The following is a 20,117-nucleotide window of genomic DNA, read 5'->3' as shown; positions in this document are numbered from 1 at the left end:
AGAAGTAAAATGAAACCAAGAAGGGTACTGGTGGGGGCTGAAGAGGAACTGCATCCATAGACACAGACTCGGTGAGTGCTCCTTCATTCTGACACCTGGTTCCATGAATTGTTCTGGGACTTACTCTTCCTGTAAACTCTTTAAAGGCAGGGACTGTTTCTTGGTTAGCATAATGCCTAGCACACAGTTGGCACTCAAATAAATGTTAAGTTAATTCTTTATTTTCTCTGTTCATTTCTTCCTCCTTTACTTCCCTCCTTGAAGGGAGCTTGTTTGGTAGATTAGTTAGGACTCTTGGTCGCAAGCAACAGAAACTCACTTACACTGGGTCACTCATAAAAAGGGATTATAGTATAAAGGTATAGGATATAGGTATAGGGCATCTCATGGAATTTGGGAGGAACTGATTTGCAGATACTAGCTGGAACTGGGCCTAGAATATACTGGAACTTTCTCTTCATCTCTCCCAATTCCTAGTCTCAGCGATGGTATTCGTTAGCCCAATCTGCGTCCCATCAATTATGGTCAGAGAGGCAGGGCTGCAGTTCAGAAACTTCATTGCCTGCAGCCATTTCTATGATCATGTGTATGGAGAGGGCCCTTCCCAGAATTTGGAGTGGTTGTCAGACAGCCCGATAGGTGTCCACAAGGGATGTGCACGATACTCGTATTGGGGCAACTTGGGTTTACAATTCTTGGACCATTGTCTGCTGGGAGAATTCTCAGCTTCTTACCTGAGAATGGTTGAAATGCCTTAATAAAATGCTGAAGTGCTGTCTTCTGTCTGGTAGGAAAAATAAAGTTATTTTCTTAGAAAGTGTACTTCCTACTCATCTATTCTATATATAGAGTCTCAGCTCATAGTACGTTAAAAGTGAACAACCAATGAGCAACAAGCACTTGCCATTAATACCCTTTTTCTTATATAGAAACATGTAGTAGACTCCTCCATCAGATCCACAGGTGGAATCAAAGGACAGGATATTAGCACCTAAGAGAAGTATCCTTCCAGATTCTTTTTTTAAAATATTGTATCACGTATCATATATAGTTGTTATATTTGAAGAGCACCACTTGACCCTATTAGGTATTGGGTTCATCTTCTACTCTACTTTCTTGTGATGAAGACAGGATCACACATTATGTGTTGGCAGAAATTAATCTTAACCTAATTTGTTTTGGCTAATGACTGGATCAGTGTACCTTCTTCCCTCCCTCCTGTTTGCCCTCTCCTTCCTTCCATCCTTCCTTCAACATTTGTTGCTGTGCCTTGCTTCTTAGAATACATTCCAATAGTTTAAAAAAGATCAATTCCTTTCCAAACCCAAATTTTAAAGTAAATATGATAAAACTAGAAGTTATCCAAACCTTGGCAGATATAAAGTATGCTTACTCTAATTTTAGGGGTCAATAAACACTTTATGTAAAGGGCCGGATAATAAATATTTTTTGCTTTGCAGGCCATGTGGTCTCAGCCAAAACTACTCAACTTTGCCTTTGCAGTGTGAAAGCAGCCAGAGATGATATGTAAATAAACGAGCATAGCCATGCTCCAATAAAACTTTATTTGTTGAATTTCATATAGTTTTAATGTGTCACAAAATATTATTCTTCTTTTGAATTTTTTCCAATCAGTTAAAAATTTAAAAGCCATTTTGAGCTTGCAGACTCTACAAAAAACAGGTGATGGCCTGGATTTGGCCTGCCGGCATCAATTTGCCAATTCTTGCTCCAACTACCAGAGTAGAGGATTGACACATCTGCTTGGCTCTCTTGGTTCAGTTTTCTTACTTCACAGGCTCTCTTGAGGAAGCATTTATGAAAGAGCAAGCAAAGCAATGCTTCTTTTGATCTCATTCTTGAACTCATTCTTTCTTGGCTTATGTAACATTAGGATTCAACTGCACTTGGTTTAGTGTAAGAGCCCTGCACTGAGAAGGCTGCTTTCAGACTTTGCACTTGAAGCAGTGCATTTAGTGGTTCTGTAGGTGTGCAATCTCTAAAACCAGGGAAAGAGATAATGATTCTGGGGAGAAGCAGTTTAAAAACAGTTATAATTATTCAGGCAAGTTATTTTTACCAGACTTCAGGGGACAGATAAATGATCACATTGTTTTTATGTTTATAGGTTATATTTCAAGAAACTTTTCTGTTAAGAGTGATGAAATACCAAGTTTTAATTTCACTCACTCAAGAAAAAATTTCTATTGCAATAGACTTTTTTTTGATAATTTACTACAGGAGACTGTATAACTCAGGGCTTTCAGGTTCCTCATTTGAGGACTTACTTTGGCACAAAAAAGCACATCCTTCAGTTAAAGGTTTGGGAAAGTGGGAGAAATACAGGGAAATGGGAACTATAAGGAACTTTCAGCAATTATTATATTTAAAAATACATAATATATGCAATATATTATATATAAAAATGTTACATATAAAATTCTCTTTACTTATAAAATTAATGGTGATAACAATGACTAAAATATATTATTTACATAGAGAAGAATTTTCCATAGTGTCTACATAATGAAACTTGGGAGTCAGCTGGTGAGGGCATTAAGTGAATGCCCACCATGTGCCTAGGTTTTACACACTTATTCTCACACAATCCTCATTGTAAGATGAGGAAAGTGAGGCTCAGGGAGGTCAAGCATCTTGCCCAAGGTCATGTAGTGGGTAGTGGTGGAGCCATATTTCAGACCCAGGTCTGTCTGTCTGTCTGTAAAGCCCTTGTCATGCCTCCACGTTGTAACCAGTTCTGGACATGTGCATTACGGTCTCTCAAGGACTACTTCATGGTTTTGAAGCACCCCCTGGCTCCATGCTGAGATGTACCATTTCGTGTGGCATGAGGTTTGTGGCACACATTGCCTTTATGATTAATTAATCTTGTCTCTGACCTAACCAAAGTATCAATGTGAATGTGGTTCTAGGTCTTCCCTAAGAGAACTGAAGTTTCAACTACACTCCAATATAAATCCATTTCTTTAAAAATATCTGGTGACTCAAAAAAGATTCAATTCCTGAGACAAGTGTTAACCTGGGTTCCACTGGACTGGAGACTTTTATGGGTCCCCTGAAATTGTATGTATAATACTACACGTGTTTTTGGAGAGAGTCTCTCATTTTTACTAGATTCTGAAGACTTGTGGATGCCTCTAAACTCAACTGGAACCAATTAGGAATACACCTGGTGGACTCTTACTATTGGCATATGTTTGTTAATTGGGTCAAATTTTATAACAACAAATGAGGTTAGATTAATTGTAGTCTCACAATTGCTTGAGCATAGCACTGTCATTCTACATGTTACACTGGGTGGATTTCTCTGTGGGACCAAGCACTGGTCTTTTTTTATGGTCTCAGCCCCTGACACAGAGTGCTGCAATTGTAAATCCTCAGTAACTGCTTGCTGGTTGGAGGGAATGATCTTCCCTATATAAGTCTGCCTAATCAGTTATTTCAGGCACTGAAAAAAACCAATGACAGACTTGGTGTCATAAAGCGAAACTTCTGCATCCAATGTCTGCTGCTTCGTAGCTGTAGCACCTTTCTCAAGCCCCACTCTGCCTGTTTCCTCTTCTGTAGCAAGAGTGTTAGTTATGGGACTGGTAAGATCTCTCCCCACCTCCGCAAATTCCAGGAGTGTATCATATTTGGCAAACCCAAATTCGAAAGAACAGGGCAAGCTATTTGAAATGGATTGTAAGGGGTGCGTTGTAATTCGGCTGTAAATTGCACATCTTAGAGCCTCCGTGTGAAAGCGCTCGTCCACAAATAAGGGTTACCTGAATAATTATCTTCCGGGCAGTAATTTCATCCGGCCTCCAGGCTACTTCTGGGGACAGCTGTTAGGAGGAAGTGGGCGTGACAATTTTCCTGACTTCCTTGTTTGGAGTAAACTTTGGCCACGCCTGAGGGCTAAGATGTTTGCTTTTCCATCTGTTGATGTGCTTTTTGGAAGCTCTTCCGCCTGCCAGAGAAAACATATCTAGGAGAAGCACGACGCCAAATCTCAGCCATTCCCTTGGGCCCCCAAACCCCACTAGCGCCCAGAGAGGGAGGGAGAAGCTGAGACAGAAAACAGACGTGACTGGCGCGCGGGCTTCAGCGACGTGCAGAGTAGAGTGGCCAAGGCGGGATTTCGGCGCACACGCACCAACCCCCTGCACACGCACGGGCGCGCGTCGCCTTCCTTTATTAACGCTCCTCTCGCCGCGTCTGGAGCTTGGAGTGGGGATGGGGCAGTCGCGCTGGCTCGCTGACTCCGCCGAGCGCCAGGCGTGTTAGTTGACATAGGTCCCCGCGCCTGCGGCCGGCGCGCGGGGCTCAGCGAGCGGCTGGGCTGCGGTGACAGCGCGGCGTGCGGGCACCGGGCTGCGCGCTCAGCCGCGGGGGGACCCCGGGACGTCGCTGGCTGCGCTGCGCTGCCCCTACCCGGCCGGCCGAGCCATGACAGACGCCAGCAACAGGAAGGAGGGTTTCAAAAAATGCCGGAGCGCCACTTTCAGCATCGATGGCTACAGCTTCACCATCGGTGAGAACTTTGCGCCCCCAGTCCGACTCCTGGCCTGGGCAAGCACACTTTCCGGTGGCGGCGAGTGGGGTGGTCAGGGGTCGGGCTGGGCCCAGAGGGTGCTCGCCGGGCCGGAGCCCCCGGGAGCCGCGGCGACAGGACCGGGAAGCCGCGCTCGGGGCTGTCCGCGCGGAACCCTCGCCGGCTCCAACCCGGCATCCCGCCCAAGCTGGGTTTTAGGCTCACACCTCAACTGCTATTTCCTTGCTGCGATTTTAGTAAGGCAAGCAGGGAGAGGAGGGATAGAAACGGGTGTGGAGGCACAGAGATGGAGAGATACAGATAGGAATACTGAGAGGGGGAAGGCAGAAAGTGACAGAGAGACCTGGACATGACAGACACTTAGAGCAAGAGGGGGCGGCGGGGGGGCGGGGAGGAGGACACACACACACACACACACACACACCCACACCCCGGCAGGAACATCTAGACAAGGAGACATTAATATTAATAGAAAGACCAGGTCAGAAATACGGAGACAGACACCAAGACAGAGGCTAATAGAATGATAGAGACATGGAGACAGGGATAGAAACAAGAGACCTTCAGAGGCTGAGAGACAGACACAGATTTAAAGAGAGAGAGAGAGAGAGACATTGATTTTGAACAATAGTTTCTACAAAAGTTGAAACAAAGAAAAAGAGATACGTGGAGAGAGAAAGAGAAAGAAAGAAAAAGGAAAAATGCAGGCAGGGAGGGAGGGATAATATATCATGTTACTAAAATATTAGAGAGAAAGCTGTGATGTTCCTGAGCTGCGTGGTGGGGTTTTCCTCTCCTGCCCTGTGGACTCCAGTGGCTCCTGTTTTCTTTCCTCCACAAACCATTCACCAAGAGGGGGACCGCAGAGAGCTGTAGGTGTCCCCAGGGGGCAGGACCACAGGGCTTACCCTCTGGAGGACAAGCATTTGCAGAGATAGGTACTTGATCTTTATACTATTGGTTCCATGCTGTAGCTGTTTGGAAACAACTTGTCAAGGGATTGCCTCCACCTCTTCATGGGAGGTGGGTAGAACCCAGTCCCAGGTGGTGCCCTGGAGGCTTCCTCTCTGGAATGTCAGCCTTTGGAGAACAGGAGGGCAGAAGCAGGTGCCTAGGAGCTTCCCTGGGATTCCTACTCCCAAGAGCACTCAAGTTACTGTGGCCTTCATCTGAACTTAATCCAAATCCTTTGACAATGAGGGGGCATATTATTTTGCTTTGTGGTAGGCTGTGTCTGCTTGCATGTGTAGTGAGAAAGTGGCAGGGGCAGGAAGAGTTCTAGAAGAGGAGCTCATCTTTGGGCCACTTTTGCTTTTAATCAATTAGCCCAGAGTTTCTGGGGCATGGACTGAACACTTGTCCTTCCCCAGGCACACCATATCCCACTCCTCAGAGCCTTTGTCCACACTGTTCCACTGTTCCCGCAGCCAGGAATGCCATTCCCCTGCCCAACTCAGCTTTGAGAAATCCTGTCTGTCCTTCAGATGCTGGCTCTCTCTTGCCACCTCCTCCACTCTCTATCCTCATCAGAAAGAATTTCTCCCTCTGCACTCTCCTACCTAAGTCCTGGACTCCTCTAATAGAGCTCACACTCTGCCTTCAATCAGTTATTTAGGCACCTGCTGGTAGTCCTCATGGCATTACAAATTCCTTAAGGATGAGACTGTGCTTACTTATTTTTCATTCTCAAACTGGGTGATGGTGGGTGCTAAGGGAGTGTTTGTAGAAATGAATTAAGGGTTCTCAAAGTTAAAAGTGTTTCATTAATAGGTCATTGTCATGTTAATATTGGTTTTCTTAACTGTCTGTCAGAAAACTTTCAAAAGTAATTTTTAAGTTTTACCTGATAGTTCCCATGAGATCTTATCCTCCAAAAAGTGTGGCTTCCTAAAATCCAGGATCATAGTGTGGCCTTTATCCTCCTAACACCTTCCCTCCCCATTAGAAGAGAAGGTCTAGCAGACTGGTGTGGTCTGGTGGTCAGAAGATCCCAAAAATGAGCCGGTCACTTCTAAGTGAGATAGCTGCCAGTTTATTTCAGGTTGCTGAGCATTTATTCATTCACTTTTTCCCAACTATCCTTCTTCGCCCCCTCCTTCAACAGATGTTTATTGAATTTTACTGTATTAAAAGATACAATTGAGCACAATGCCTGCCACATGCCAAACATTCAATAAATGGTAATTGTTGCAATTATTCAAGGCACTAAGCTAATATTATGGAGAGTTATGAAGACTTAGAATCTATACTCAAGGAATCTGTACTCTTGGGGTCATGTGATATGTTCATACATAACCATTTTAGAAAGTAAAATTAGTAATTGCCAGGGAGACATTTTAGAAATTTTAGGCCAAGATAGGTGTTTTAGAAAATACAGATAATCACAAAGAAAGAAATCATCTATAATTTTGTCACCCAATGCTATACTAATACTTCTTATATATACTTCCAGTAATTTTTTGCATACATACCCTTTTTTTTTTTTTACAAAATGCAATCATAATGTTTGGAAATCTATTCTTTAATAATATCTTATTGGTTTGTTTCATACCATATCTATTTATTTAATCAATCTCCTATCGTTTGCTATTTAGGTTGCTTTTATTTTTTACCATAATAAACAATGCTAAAACACCAAATCTTTGAGTACATCCATGAATACTTTTAAAGGCTAAACGTCTAGAAGTGTAATTGCTTGGTCCAAGAGTATGAACATTTTTGGCAACTTGAAAACATGTTGCTTAACTGCCCTCTGGAAAGATTTACCAACTTATACTCCCACTAGCAATGCTTCAAGGTATTACATCTACATGCTCTCATGCGAGCTGGGCACTATAATTTTTTAAAAAGTTGCTAGTTTGAGGGTGGTAGGTGGTATCTCAATTCTATAAGTTATTTTAGTTCTTTTATAAAATTACCTTTTTATATCCTTTTCCTGTTTGTTTTTCCTTTGGGGGAGTTCATCATTTATCATTAATTTTCAATCATTCTTAACGCATATAATATATATTTATTATAATATAACCAATTTATTAATTATATATAATTATAATAACTATGTAGTAATTTTAATATACTATATATTAATAATAATTATACACTTAATATATGCTAATAATATGCATTATATATACACATGTACCTATGTCTCTTTGTGTGTGTACATATATACAAAGTGTGCATAGGGTTACTTATGATGGTTTGACTTTACAGTGGGTTTATTGGGATGTAACCCCATCGTAAGTCAAGGAGCATCTATATGTGTATATTTATATATAAACACTTGCAAGTGCTGTCTGTCATGTATATTACAAATATTTCTTCCAAGCATATGGACTCATATCAATATGTGGCACTTAGGACTTGCTTTAAGAATGGACAGCTATCTCGTAGCCCACACCTGTGGTTGCCAGCCAGTCATGCCTTTTAGCAGGTGGAGTAGGTGAATAGTCGCCCTCCTACTATGTGCGAGAAGAATACTGATGAGGTCCTGGCAGCGCCCCAATCTCTCCTTTCCTCAGGTGTCTGACATTCTGTCGTTAGGAATTACCTCCTCTTCTAGTCTGTTAATTATGAAAAACTTCCAGGTCAAAGGACTTAGTAAAGGAATTCACATTATGGTACTGGAGATGCAAGAGATTCTTAGAGGTCCCCTGTGAGGACAGTGGGGACCTTGGGGGTTCTGTGGGTGGGGGCGGGAGTGAGCCGCTCCCATGGGTCACGAACAAACTCTTCTTGGAGGGCTCCTGACAGAATGCCTCTCTGCTGGATGCACTGAGGCTGAGGGGAGGGATTCCCTTCTTGTTCCTGTTGGGCAGGGAGAAGGTTTTGGCTATGGTTCCCCCCTAGGAGTGGTATTCTCCAAGGGTGTTTGGACATATATGGGACACTTTTGGTGGTTGCCATGCTGGGGACCAGGGGACATTCCCTACAGATAGTTAGTGAGCTGAGGCCAGAGGGGTTAAACATTCTGCAGGGAGAGGAACAACGCCGCAGAGTGAGCAATTGCCCCAAACATCAATAACACCCCCATTGAGAAACCCTGCCAGCGTCCCCTCTGACCTGGCCTATGGCCCGCTGCCGGCACTCTGGGAATGAGGTCAAGGCTGCTCTGAGAACAGGCTCCTCACATCCGGTGGCCGTGGGGCATGGTGTCGGCTCTGAGCTGGGGCTTAACTCAGCTTATTCCATCACCTTTCACAGCTCTGAAAGGTCACTGTTGGGACCCCCATTTTAGAAGATTAAGCTCCTAAGACTCTCAGAGGAAGTAATTTGCCAAAAGCCACACAGCTGGGAAGTGAGGGATACAGAGGACTTTATCTCTCCTTGAGCTTTGGGACTAGCTCAGCATGGGGAAGTAGGGCATTTGGGCATTTGTTGGGTTGGCTGAACCAGCCCAGGCTGGAGCAAAACCAGAAAGAGGTGGGACCATTGCTGGTGGGGCGGGGTCGCTGCGCCCTTGCAGGAAGATAAGGTGGAAGAAACAAGGTTTATTAATCTGCCCCTCAACAGGTGCCCTCAGTCCTGTGCTTCGCTGTCGCAGTGCAAATGGTTTTGCTTCCCTTTTGTATAATTTCCTCAGGTCATGAAATGGATATGCGGCCAAGAAACAAGACTATGAGGTTGAACACGTGCCCCATCCAGAAAGCACTGACTTTCATCGAGTCTTTGTGATTTGAAAGTTCTGTCCCTAGGAAACTACTGAACTTATGATTGTAGCAGGTGATTATACTGATGAGCATTAATTGTAGGCCATATGTAGAAGTTCAAGTGTAATTTGACTCTGGTGAGGTCCTTGCGAAGGAGCATTTGAATATGGTCGTAGAGGGGGAGGTGCAGTATTTGTTTTTCAGAATAATTTTTCTTGTCTTCTGGGGTTTGGATATCTACTGGGGTTTGTATTAAGTGGGTTTACAGAGTCTTATTTTCTTCATGAGGCTGTCTGAAATACAAACACATAAACAACCCTCCCCCGTGAAAACTGAAGCATGTCTGCAAAAAACAAAACCACTTTTTTGTTGTTGAACCGCCTGAGTAGGCGCTCCCATGGTCTCCTGTATCCTCCTCAGGGCTCGTTGTATGGATGAGAAAATGGGGCTCAGGGAGGGCTTGTCATTTTCCCTCCTCTCCTCAGTGATGGCCTCCAGGGTGTCAGAAGGAAGTGGGTGAAACTACAGGCTGGGAGGGTGTGAAGTTGGTGGGGTATATGACAAATAAGCTGTTTCCTCCAAAAAGTCAACCTAGTGGTGTTGTGGAAAATTCTAGGTCTGTACAGAAGAGTGTTGCTAGCAGAGGGATGTGTTTCCCATAGCAACCACCACTGGCTCCCCTGCCCTGTGTTTCTCTCCTTGGGTTGTCCCAGAGGAGGAAAAACAAGGGGCCCCTAGAGAGCAATCTGAGGCCCCAGCAGCTGAGAGTGAGGTTCCCTGTCCCACCCTTGGACTGCTGGGGACGGGGGCCCAAGCTGAGGGGAGGAGGCCTGCTGGCAGTTGCTCCTCTCAGAGGGGACGGGGCAGGTAGGGCTCTGTGGGTGGCTGAGGCCAAGTGTGACTTGGCTGCATGCACTGGGGGTGTGGTCCACTCTCTAGGTCAGGCACAGAGCCCCTGGCCTCCCTTGGAGCATATGGTTGAGGACTTTCTCAGCCCAGATGGTCTCTGTGCTCTCTCTGCCGAGTGTATTGTCTGTCTTCCATCTGCCTGCTTGTCTGGGTGGTGGCAAGACCTCTGGGCCTTGTGTGCCTGGTTGGGGGTGATGGTGGGGAGCAAAGAGCCCAATAAGGACCCCAGGTGAAATATTCCACAGCCATGTCCCAGTACCCATGGACCAGTTCCCTCCCCCTCATGTCATCTCAGAGCCAGTGTCAGGTGGAGCAGGGCGTGGGAAGAGGAGTCAGCAAACTGGGGCTCTCAGTCTCTGCTCTGCGGCTCATCCCTCTCCATTCTGCACCTTGGGCAAATCACTTCATCTCTCTGAGTCTCAGTTTCCTCATATATAAAATGAGGAGCACGATCCTTCGTTATGGAGCTGTGGTGAGGATCGAGTGAAGTTATGTATGAAAAATTGCTCTATTAATTCTAAAATGCCCTTCAAATGCTTCTTGTTATTAGGGCAAAGTTAATACTGGTTAAGACTCGTGTACCCCTCTTCACAGCATTTGCACTTCGCCCAAGAGAAACCAAGTCTTTAGCCTGAGGAATGAGGCTCTCACAACGGGGGTGTAATTGTCAGCCAACAATTGGAGTGTATGGTTTTAGGGGGTGCGTGTCACCAGAGGTCACCTTGTCTGGGAAACACTGGATTTTGGAGTCACAGAAAGACTTATTAGGACCATCAGGCAAACCATATAGCTTCACTGAGCCTCAATTTCCTTCTCTGAATAAATGGAGCTAGAAACACCTTCCTTGTGGGTGAAGCATGGCCAGAGGAGTGAAGGGCCATGAACAGTGCCTGGCTGTCACACTATAGATGTCCACTCAGTGTCTCTTCAATTTGCCTAAAATCATATGGTGAGTAGAGCTGACACTGGCTGGGAGTGGGTGAGGGTCAGTGGTGTGACCTGGAGGGTTGACCTGTAGTGGTGTGACCCCACTCTGTGGGGTGGGAAGCAGGATGCCCTCTGCAACTGTGCTGGCCCCTGACACCAGACAGGAGTAAGAACAGAGGGAGCACTGGGCACCCTTGTCTCCTCCCAGGCCACACAGTGTGCCTGGCATGTCTATCCCACCTCCACAGACCTGGACAGAGTCTGCCTGGGCCATGGGGAAGCTGGGGGTGGTGGGGAGAACAGCATTGCAGGAATGACAGTTTTGAACTTGGCTTGGGGATTAGCCTGGGACATAGCAGGAAGAGGGGACCAGGATGGTTAAATCGGACTTAGTAGAGTCCAGAGCAATCTCTGGAGTTAGACACTTGGGGTTCAAAACCCAAACCCCATCTTCCTGTTGCTGTGACCTTAGAGAGGTGGCATTGCACCACTAAAGTTAAATGTCCTAAGCTATAAAATGGTATCTGTCTTGCTTGGTGGGAAATAAAATGAGATCGTGCGAGTAGATCTCCTGGCAGGGCTGACTTATCTATTGGGCACAGTAGGCATAGTGCTCAGACCACAGTATTTTTAGGAGCCTATTAAAACATTTTAATTTCTTTTAAAATCAGAAGAAAAATAGACTTTTAAGTCCAAGAAACGGTTGAATAAAATGTCTTAATTTATAAAGTTTTGATCAAGGAAGATGAATAAGCTTTAAACATCTGCTGTCCAATATTGTATACTTAAAAATTTATAAAGATCTCATGTTAAATAACAAAAAACTAAAAAAATTATAAGAATATGTTCTTCTTCATACCAATGCAATCCTAAAATATATTTTAAATTTTTAAAAATTATTTTTTTTTGTGGAGGAAGGGGCCACAAAGGCAAATGTGTCTAGGGCCCATGAAAGTCATAATGTAGCTCTAGCTTCTAGTACAGGGCCTGGCAAATTCTAGGCACCCAAATTGTTAGCTATTATTATTGGTAAGTTAATAACTATTTGCTGAACATAGCACTGCACTTGGCACTGTGGGAGGACACGGGGAGCCAAGGGGAGAGAAAAGCACCGAGTATTGGAAAACACATACTGGACTCAGAATTGGGAGATAGGGTTAGGTCCTTACTAACTTGCTTTTTAATTCTGGGTAAGAAACTTAACATGAACCTCAATTTCTCCATCTGAAAATGAACTGGTTGGGTAAGGAAATCTCTACGTTTCCTGCTACTCCCCGCGGAGATGAGCTTTGAGTACTGATGGCCACCCTAGGCTCCGCAGAGTGGAGGAGGTGCAGGGGGAATGGCTGAGTGAGGTGCACTGGGGATTTCTGGTGAAGGATGCTTTGCAGAGTTCAGAGCAAAGAGAAGGCAAATTGTATGTAGAACTAATGAAGAGCTCAGAGTTAAAATTATTTCTGAAGTAAGTATACTAGGCTTTGTGTATACAACTTTGTACAGTTTTCCTACAGCAAAGTTTGATAACCGCTGAGCTAGACTCAAGGAAGGACCAAAGGCAAGTCGATGTGTAGCTGCCTATATGCTAACTATTAAATCCCAGCGAGAAATGGGGGACTAGCTGGAGATTTCCAAGTGTTTGCTTGCCTGCAGGGTTAGCTCCATTCTGATGTGATATGAAACCTTTATGACTTCAATTCTTGTTACTAGATTTATTTGTTATGGGGAATAAATGTAATAGGTAATTGATGTGGAAGCACCTAGCATGGGTTCTGTTTAAGAAATGCTCGTTGGATTTGAGAGGCAGTTTGTGTAGAGGTTAAGAGCATGGATTCTGGAGTTTGACAACATTTGTTGAATTTTTTTTTCCTTTCAGAGATAGGGTCTCTCTCTGTCACCCAGGCTGGAGTACAGTGGCATGATCATAGCTTACTGCTTGAACTCCTGAGCTCAAGCAATCCTCTTGCCTCAGCCTTCTGAGTAGCTGGGACTACAGGTACACATCGCATACCTGGCTAATTTAAAAAAATTTTTTTGTAGGGACAGGGTCTCATTATGATGCCCAGGCTGGTCTCAAACTCTTGGCCTCACATGATCCTCCCACCTTGGCTCCCAAAGTGCTAGGATTATGGGTGTGAATCACTGAGTCTGGCCCTTGGTTGAATTTTGACTTCACAGTCTTTTAGCTATGTGTTCTAGGACAAGTTCATTTATAGATGGAGAAACTGAGGCCCATGTTAAGTGACTTACCCAGAATAGTAAAGAGCAAGTTAGTAAGGACCTAACCCCAGCTTTCAACTGAGTCCAGTACGTGTTTTCCACTACGTGGTGCTTTTCTCCACTGGTGGCTCCCCCGTCCTTCCACAGTGTCAAGTTCAGTGCTTAGTACAGAGGATTAAATGAGTTAATACACATCAAGCACTCAGCATAGTACCTGGTACATAGTAAGTTCTATGCAAATGTTTTTTATTATTATATATTTATAATGTATACCCATAATAATATATTTCCATAATATTATTATTAACATGAAAATAATAATAACCAAGTCTGAGTCCTGCTTGATCAAACCATATATACTATTGCATGAAAAGCTGTAGGGATGACCTTGGTCTTCTGCTTTCTGTTGTTCAAAATTGGCATTTCATGTGTCCTTGGATGTTAGTCTCCTGTACGGTTGTTCTTGATGAATCCATGGTGCCATGGTGGACCGACCTCCAAGTGTCCCCACTTCCTCAACCCAGATAATCGCCTTTTAGGATTTGATATGTTACTTGTGATGGTTTTGCAAAGTGAGTCCCTAACTGCGAGGCCCTTGTTAGATGGGTGGCTCTCCTAGGCGGGGATGCTGGGTGGAAAGGAAAGGGGTGCAGAAGACCTGGGCTCTAGACCCAGTTCTAGCACGTCCTGTACCTGTGGCCATGGGGAAGATCACTCACCTCTCTGAGCCTCAGGCCCCTCATTAGTGAATAGGGATAAATGTTCCTTCTTTGTGGTGTTGCTGGGAGGGTTCAGTAGGATGAGGAATGTAGGCACCTAGCACACTGTAGGTGCCCAGTAATTGGTAGCTGTTGGTTGTGACGATGCAGAGACTCTGAAATCGGGAGCGGGCAAGACTCCCAGACCCACAGCTGCCTCCCTGGACGGCGCTCACCAGCCTGCCCCTCGCTGCCTCCAACAGCCTCTGCCAGCCACTTATGTCTCGTGCAGGCACGGCTGCCAGGCTGTCTTTGTTTTAGGGTAGGATTTCCGACAAGGCGGGGGATCTGGAGCACCAGTCTCACCCCGGCCGAGGGCTTCCAGCTGGGTCTGGGTAATTGGTGCCAGCTGCTTTGGGGAGAGCTGGTTGGCACTTCCTGTGCTGCTGGCAGGCGGACTCCGGAGTGTGGCAGGAGCTTGGCCTGAGAACCGGGCCTTCCCTGAGGGGCCCTGGGCGGGCGTGGAGGCAGAGTTGCTGGAAGTTGGTTTCACTTGGTGGAAGGCAGTGTCTGCTGGACAGAGATCCAAACCACTCTAGACTCTGCCCATAAGTTTCAGGTCACATGTGCTGCTGCCAAGGTTTGTTTTCTCTGAGAAGAAATCACACTACAGTAATTGATTTGCCAACTCCTGCCCCTTGTCTCTGCTTCTCCAAACGGCTGTGCTTCTTCTCTTCCTGATAACTCCATAGGTGGCTCAGCTATGATTCCCTGGACTTGGAGAAGAAAATAGGAGGATCTGCCACTCTGGACTTGCCTCCCTAGTAACCACCAGCATGAGAAAGGGCCTTTTATAGATAGTCAAATTCAGCTCACACAGGTCGAAATTAGACAGATGGAGAAGTACTTGCCAAAGGTCACACTCACGAGTGAAGGCTTCAGAGCAGTTCAGCTCCAGGGCTCTTTCTGGGTTTCATTTTTTGTGTTTTTGGTTTTGCTGTGTTGGACCTGCTGAATTATGTCTTTTATTACCCAGACATCTTGGCTCTTGGAGGTTATCTCAAAAAATTATTGTGGTGTATATGGTGGAAAGAATATTCCTTTTTTATTTTTAGACTAACCATAGTTTGAATTGCTGAGCTGTGATGTTTACCATTTATGAGTTATCTGACCACTTTCTTTACCTTTCTGAATCTTGTTTCTTAATCTTGTGAAGTAGGCGTTATATCTACATGTGATATGACATAGGAAAAGTGCTGGCCCAATAATAAGGCCGTTGCAGGTGCTTATAAAAATATTAGTTCCTTTCCCTTCTCTTTTCTCCTTCCTTAGTTTGTGCCAAACCTGAAGGTATTTCAGCTGGCTTAGATGTTTGCCCTGTAATCACAAAGTATGGGAACCCTCTAGCCCTTTGGAAATTTCATCTCTGAGGGGGCCCAGGAGAAAGCTGGCATTGTTTTACTCTTTGAGCCCAGGGAGCCCAAACTGACATAACAGGATTCAGGCAGTGAATGAGAAAGTAGACAGATTTCTATTTTAAGTTTCCAAGAAAGGCCCACTGTATCTAGTGATTCATCCTTCTTTAACAGCTGGAAGTTACTTCAGCTTTCAAATTTTGTCAAGTCAGAAAATACTGAAGAGGAATCCAGTGTCTTTTAAGAGGGAACCAGCAGGACTCTAAGCCAAACTAGATCCCAGCCATGTGCTGGGCCCCAGAGAAACCCAATTTTGCAACAAGATGGATTTTCTTCCTTTCTCATCTGGGCCATTCATGAGGATAACTGTTTAAGACAGTGAAAAAAAGTTTAAAAGATGCAGAATTGAGTCCAGTTGTGTGAGACTGTAAGCCTGGTCCTAGTGACCATTTCGAGGAGGCTGTTATTTTGGGTGATTGTGCAAGCTGTTGCCGCCATGTCGCTGATGATAATAATAAGGCTTTACATCCACTCATTTAACATCCACTCCTTTGCTCTACCCATTACCCTGCAAGACAACTATGAGAAGCTCCATTTTATAGATGGAGAATCTGGGACTCCAGGAAATCAAAGAGACTTGTTTCAAAGCAGTGATCTGAATCCAGTTTCTACATTTTGGAAAGCTTGCGCATCTAAACCAGAAATCTGGGAACCATCTTAGATTCCTTTTCCTGTGTCCTTGCTCCCACTTCGTCTAATTAGTATTCAAATCCTGTAAATTTTCTGATCCGGCTGCCATCCAGCTAAAACCTTCTAGGAACTTCCTATTGCTTGTAGGATCAAGCCCACATTCCAAGGTGGGGCTCACAGGCCTTCCATGATCTGGTCTTTGCTTTTCTCTGGGCTCATACTTTACAGTGCCCTGCCTGCCCATGGGTAACAATTACTCACTGAGCCCATCTTTGCAGCAGCTGTTGTGTTAGGCACTAGGAATACAATATGAGCAGAACAGAATAGCCCTGACATCAAAGCACTGACAGTCTAGTGGGTCCATGGACATTACTGGTATAACTTTGCTCTGTCCTCTGCTGGCAAGACCAGGGTGTGGTGGGAGTGCCAGCAGCGGTATCTAACCTCTCTGGGGCATCAGAGAGGAGGTGGGAGAGCATCCAGGTGGAGTAGACAGCCTGTGCAGAGGCCCTGTGGCTGCAGGGTGGAGATCGGCTGTCCAATTGGCAGGAGAGGAGCATGGATTAAGAAGGGGCTGAGCAGAGGTCTATGTGAGAAGTTATGGGCCCATGGAAGGATTTCAGTCTTTTTGCCAAGAGCAGTGGAAGGCAACTGACCATTTTAAGCAGAGGTTACATGATCAGATTTGTGTTTATAAGAGCACACTCTGGCTATACTGTGGAGAATCAGTGGGTGAGTGTCTATTGAATGGTCTTGCTATTGTGTAATAACTAGCTATTACCATGTGTTTGGTGTTCCTCCTCTGTATCTGGGCCTTCCTGTATCCTTCTGATTATGAATTCTCTCTTCTGAACAAACCTGAGAAACTTTTAGGCTGCCAGAATAGTAGGTGGTCCTTGGGGGCTGAAGGCTTTTTTCATTTTCCTAATTACTTAATTCATTTTTTATCAAAATGGAGATAGCATTATTAATTTTATTTGCCTTAAAAATGATCCATATTTATTTTAGGAACTCAGGAAAGAAAACCTCATTATCCAGAGATGACCTCTGTTAATATTCTATCCCGGGTTCCCACGATATTCTATTGCAGTTCTATTTAAATGGGATCATACACGTTGTTCTGTTACCTGCTTTTTAAAACTTAATCATATATATGGATATTTTAAATTAGTCAGCTTTCTTGTTCTCTCTAATTTAGTGCTTAGGCTCTCTTTTGTGCTCATATCAGCTTCCTTAATCCTGAATGCCCCATGTGTCAGGCAAAAGTTATCTGAGTGTGTCACAGCTTGGCCTGTTTGGGCAGTGGTGTCTCACCAATTCTACACACATACAGTTTACATACAACCATACACACACCCATACACACCATATATGCTTATGTTCTCTCCGTAATTGAGCATTTGCTATATGTCAGGCACTGTTCTAAGGCTCTGTAAGCACTAATGCATTTAATTTTCCATTTTCTAATAAGGAAACCAAGGCACTTGTCCAGGGAAATAGATGTTGATTTGAATCCAGGGCATCTGAAGCTATGTGCAAGCCTGACAGTGCATGGGCGACGTCAGAGAAAGGGGCCTTCTTACAGCTGTGGGACATGCCTTTGTTAAAAATCCAAAGCACTTTTGGGACATCCAGTGTCTCCTCTTAGCATCCCAGTGAGGGAGTACATATATGACCTTATATGAGAGAAACTGGGTATTAACTTCTTAGGACCAAAATGTTTCTTATAGTTTATTTCAGCTGAACACTCAGTTGGTCACTCATTCCTTCATTCATTCTCCTGCAGACATTTGTTGAGTCTCCATTTACTGCCCTGCTAGTGTAGGGAGACATTAGACAATTTTTTTTTTATCCTCGAAAAGTGTATGGGCTTGTGGGGAGACTGACATTGAGAACCAGCACGCCTGGGCCAAGAGCCGTTTGAGGGATTTAAAAAGGATGGGAGTAACACAGGGCAGGAGTCGGCAAAGGCTTGGCTCAGTTTTCTCCACTCCTGCTCCACTCCTGTTTTATGTTTCCTGTCCTTCCTGCCCCCTGCCCTCCTGTCCTCTCTTCTCCTGTACCCTCCCTCTCCTCCCCTGTCCTCTCTTCCCCCTTCCTCCCTTCCCTTTACTGTTCTTTCTTCGTGTTCCTTTTCTCCCTTTTTGTTCCTTTCCTTCAGCTTTATTGAGTATAATTTACATACAGCAAAATTCACACATTTCAACAATTTTTAGTAAATTCACAGAGTTGTTCAGTCATCACCATATATAAGTACTTCATTCTGTTTTATTTTGAATAGTATTCCATTATATGGAGATATATATATATATATATTTGTTTATTCATTCACCAACTGATGGACACAGGTTGTTTCCAGTTTTTGGCTATTATGAATAATGCTGCTATAAACACTTACATAAAAGTCTTTGTGTGAACATATGTCTTTAGTTTCTTGGGTCGATTGGCAGGAGCGGAATTGCTGGATTGTATGGTAAATTAATGTGTGACTTTTAAGAAACTGTCAAACTTTTCCAAAGTGTCTGCACTGTCTGCCCATTTTGTAGTTCCACCAGAAGTGTATGAGAGATCTTGAACTGAGTTTTAAAGAAGTAGGAATCAGCTAGGGCAGGGTTCTCAAACATTGTGGGGACAGGGCTGGCTGCATAAGAACCAATGGGCAGTTTGTTAAAGATTTCTGGGCCCCATGCTGTAGAGATTCCAGTTCCATAGCTGTGGGTGGGGCCCAGGCATGTACATTTTTAGAGAGCTCTCTAAGCCGTTCTGACATGCAGCCTTTCTAGGAATCACTGAGCTGGATGAGGTTGGAGATGGGGCAGGCAGGAGAGAAATTTGGGGAATATTCTGGGCAGAGAAAACACCATGTGTAAGAATAGCATGATGTGTTAGCATGATAATGGTGGGGGGCAGGGGAGAGAGATAGACCTGTTAGGAGACTCTTGCATTGGTCTAGTTAAGGCTTAATAAGGAACGAGTTAATCCATTGATCTATCTAGTTTTCTGTGAAACTTTTTAAGGGGAACTAACTTTTTTGAGTACTAGGCTCTAGGCTAAGAGTTTTATGTTTAATTTTCAGCAACTCTTTTGACTCATTATTCTCAGTTTAAAGATGAGAACACTGAGGCTCAGGAGATTAAGTAATAGGGCTGGGACTTGAAACCAGTTCTGTCTGGCTCCTTCCACTATAGCTGTTTGACCCTACTCTACGCAGAGCACCATGCTAGTGGTGGGGTCTTGGGATTTCATATTGTGGGAGAATTCATTATGCATTCTAGTATTGCAATTGATTCTCTGGCTTGCTGTGCAGTCACTGCTACTGGCCCTTTTTTCTGTGGGTTAGAGGTGTATTAGAGTTTCTGTAATGGAAATGACAATATTTAAATGCGCTAGGGAGATGCAGTATGAGATACCTTAGTTAAACACTTTGAAGCTTTGGCTTACATCTGCTTCAGTAAAAGTCCTGTGCTGCTTCTTCCCTCCTGGTCCCTGTTGATCAAGGGAGCATTTACCGATTGTGCCAGAACCTGACCCTGCACCTGTGGTGGCTGTCAGCCTGAGCTCTGCAGGAGCGGAAGATTGAGGCTATCTGTGAATCAGGCGTTGGAGTTCTGTGGTAGGGCTGTTTTGGAGGTGGATGCGTGATGAGGGGAAACTTGTAGTAATTACTGAACAGATGCCCCTAATGAGGTCTCTGCTGGATTTCCAGCTGGCAGCAAGAGCTCTGCATTGGGACAGGAATGTCGAAGTCACTGGATCATTATGTGACATCACATCCTCCCCTTGTTGTCATAGCAGCTGTAATCATCCCAGTAAAAGTGTCCCTTAGGGTGGTGGCAAGCCATGTCTTTGTCTGTTAATGGGGATCCGTGGTGTTTCTTTCATGCTAAGGAGAAAAAAAAACTAGCATGCCAATGCTGTTTGAAAGGAGAAACAGCTTAATTTCAGCATATTATTGCTATTATTGTTATTATTTTAACAGTTATTATGCAAGTTGTATATGTCGATTGTGGAAAAAGTCATAAAATAAAGATTGGCAATGAGAATACAAAATCCT

General features: G+C 44.4%; 1 protein-coding gene across 4 annotated transcripts in view; it reads left to right on the top strand.

Moving 5' to 3' along the window:
- Window positions 1–3,881: 3,881 nt before the first annotated feature.
- The window catches only part of PDE1C (phosphodiesterase 1C), a 483,316-nt gene continuing 467,080 nt past the window's right edge, over window positions 3,882–20,117 (top strand). For 3 of the 4 annotated variants that reach the window (XM_045564390.1, XM_045564389.1, XM_045564392.1), the window contains exon 1: window positions 4,427–4,537. In XM_045564390.1, the coding sequence (XP_045420346.1) occupies window positions 4,453–4,537 (85 nt within the window). In that variant the 5' untranslated portion in view covers window positions 4,427–4,452. Of the gene's footprint in view, window positions 4,538–20,117 lie in introns of all 4 variants that reach the window. The other variant, XM_045564386.1, reaches the window with a different exon arrangement.

This window comes from Lemur catta, chromosome 11 (assembly GCF_020740605.2).
Source record: "Lemur catta isolate mLemCat1 chromosome 11, mLemCat1.pri, whole genome shotgun sequence".
NCBI lineage: Eukaryota > Metazoa > Chordata > Mammalia > Primates > Lemuridae > Lemur > Lemur catta.
The sequence above is the reverse complement of the archived record's forward strand: the minus strand, read 5'-3'. Positions and strand labels throughout refer to the sequence as shown.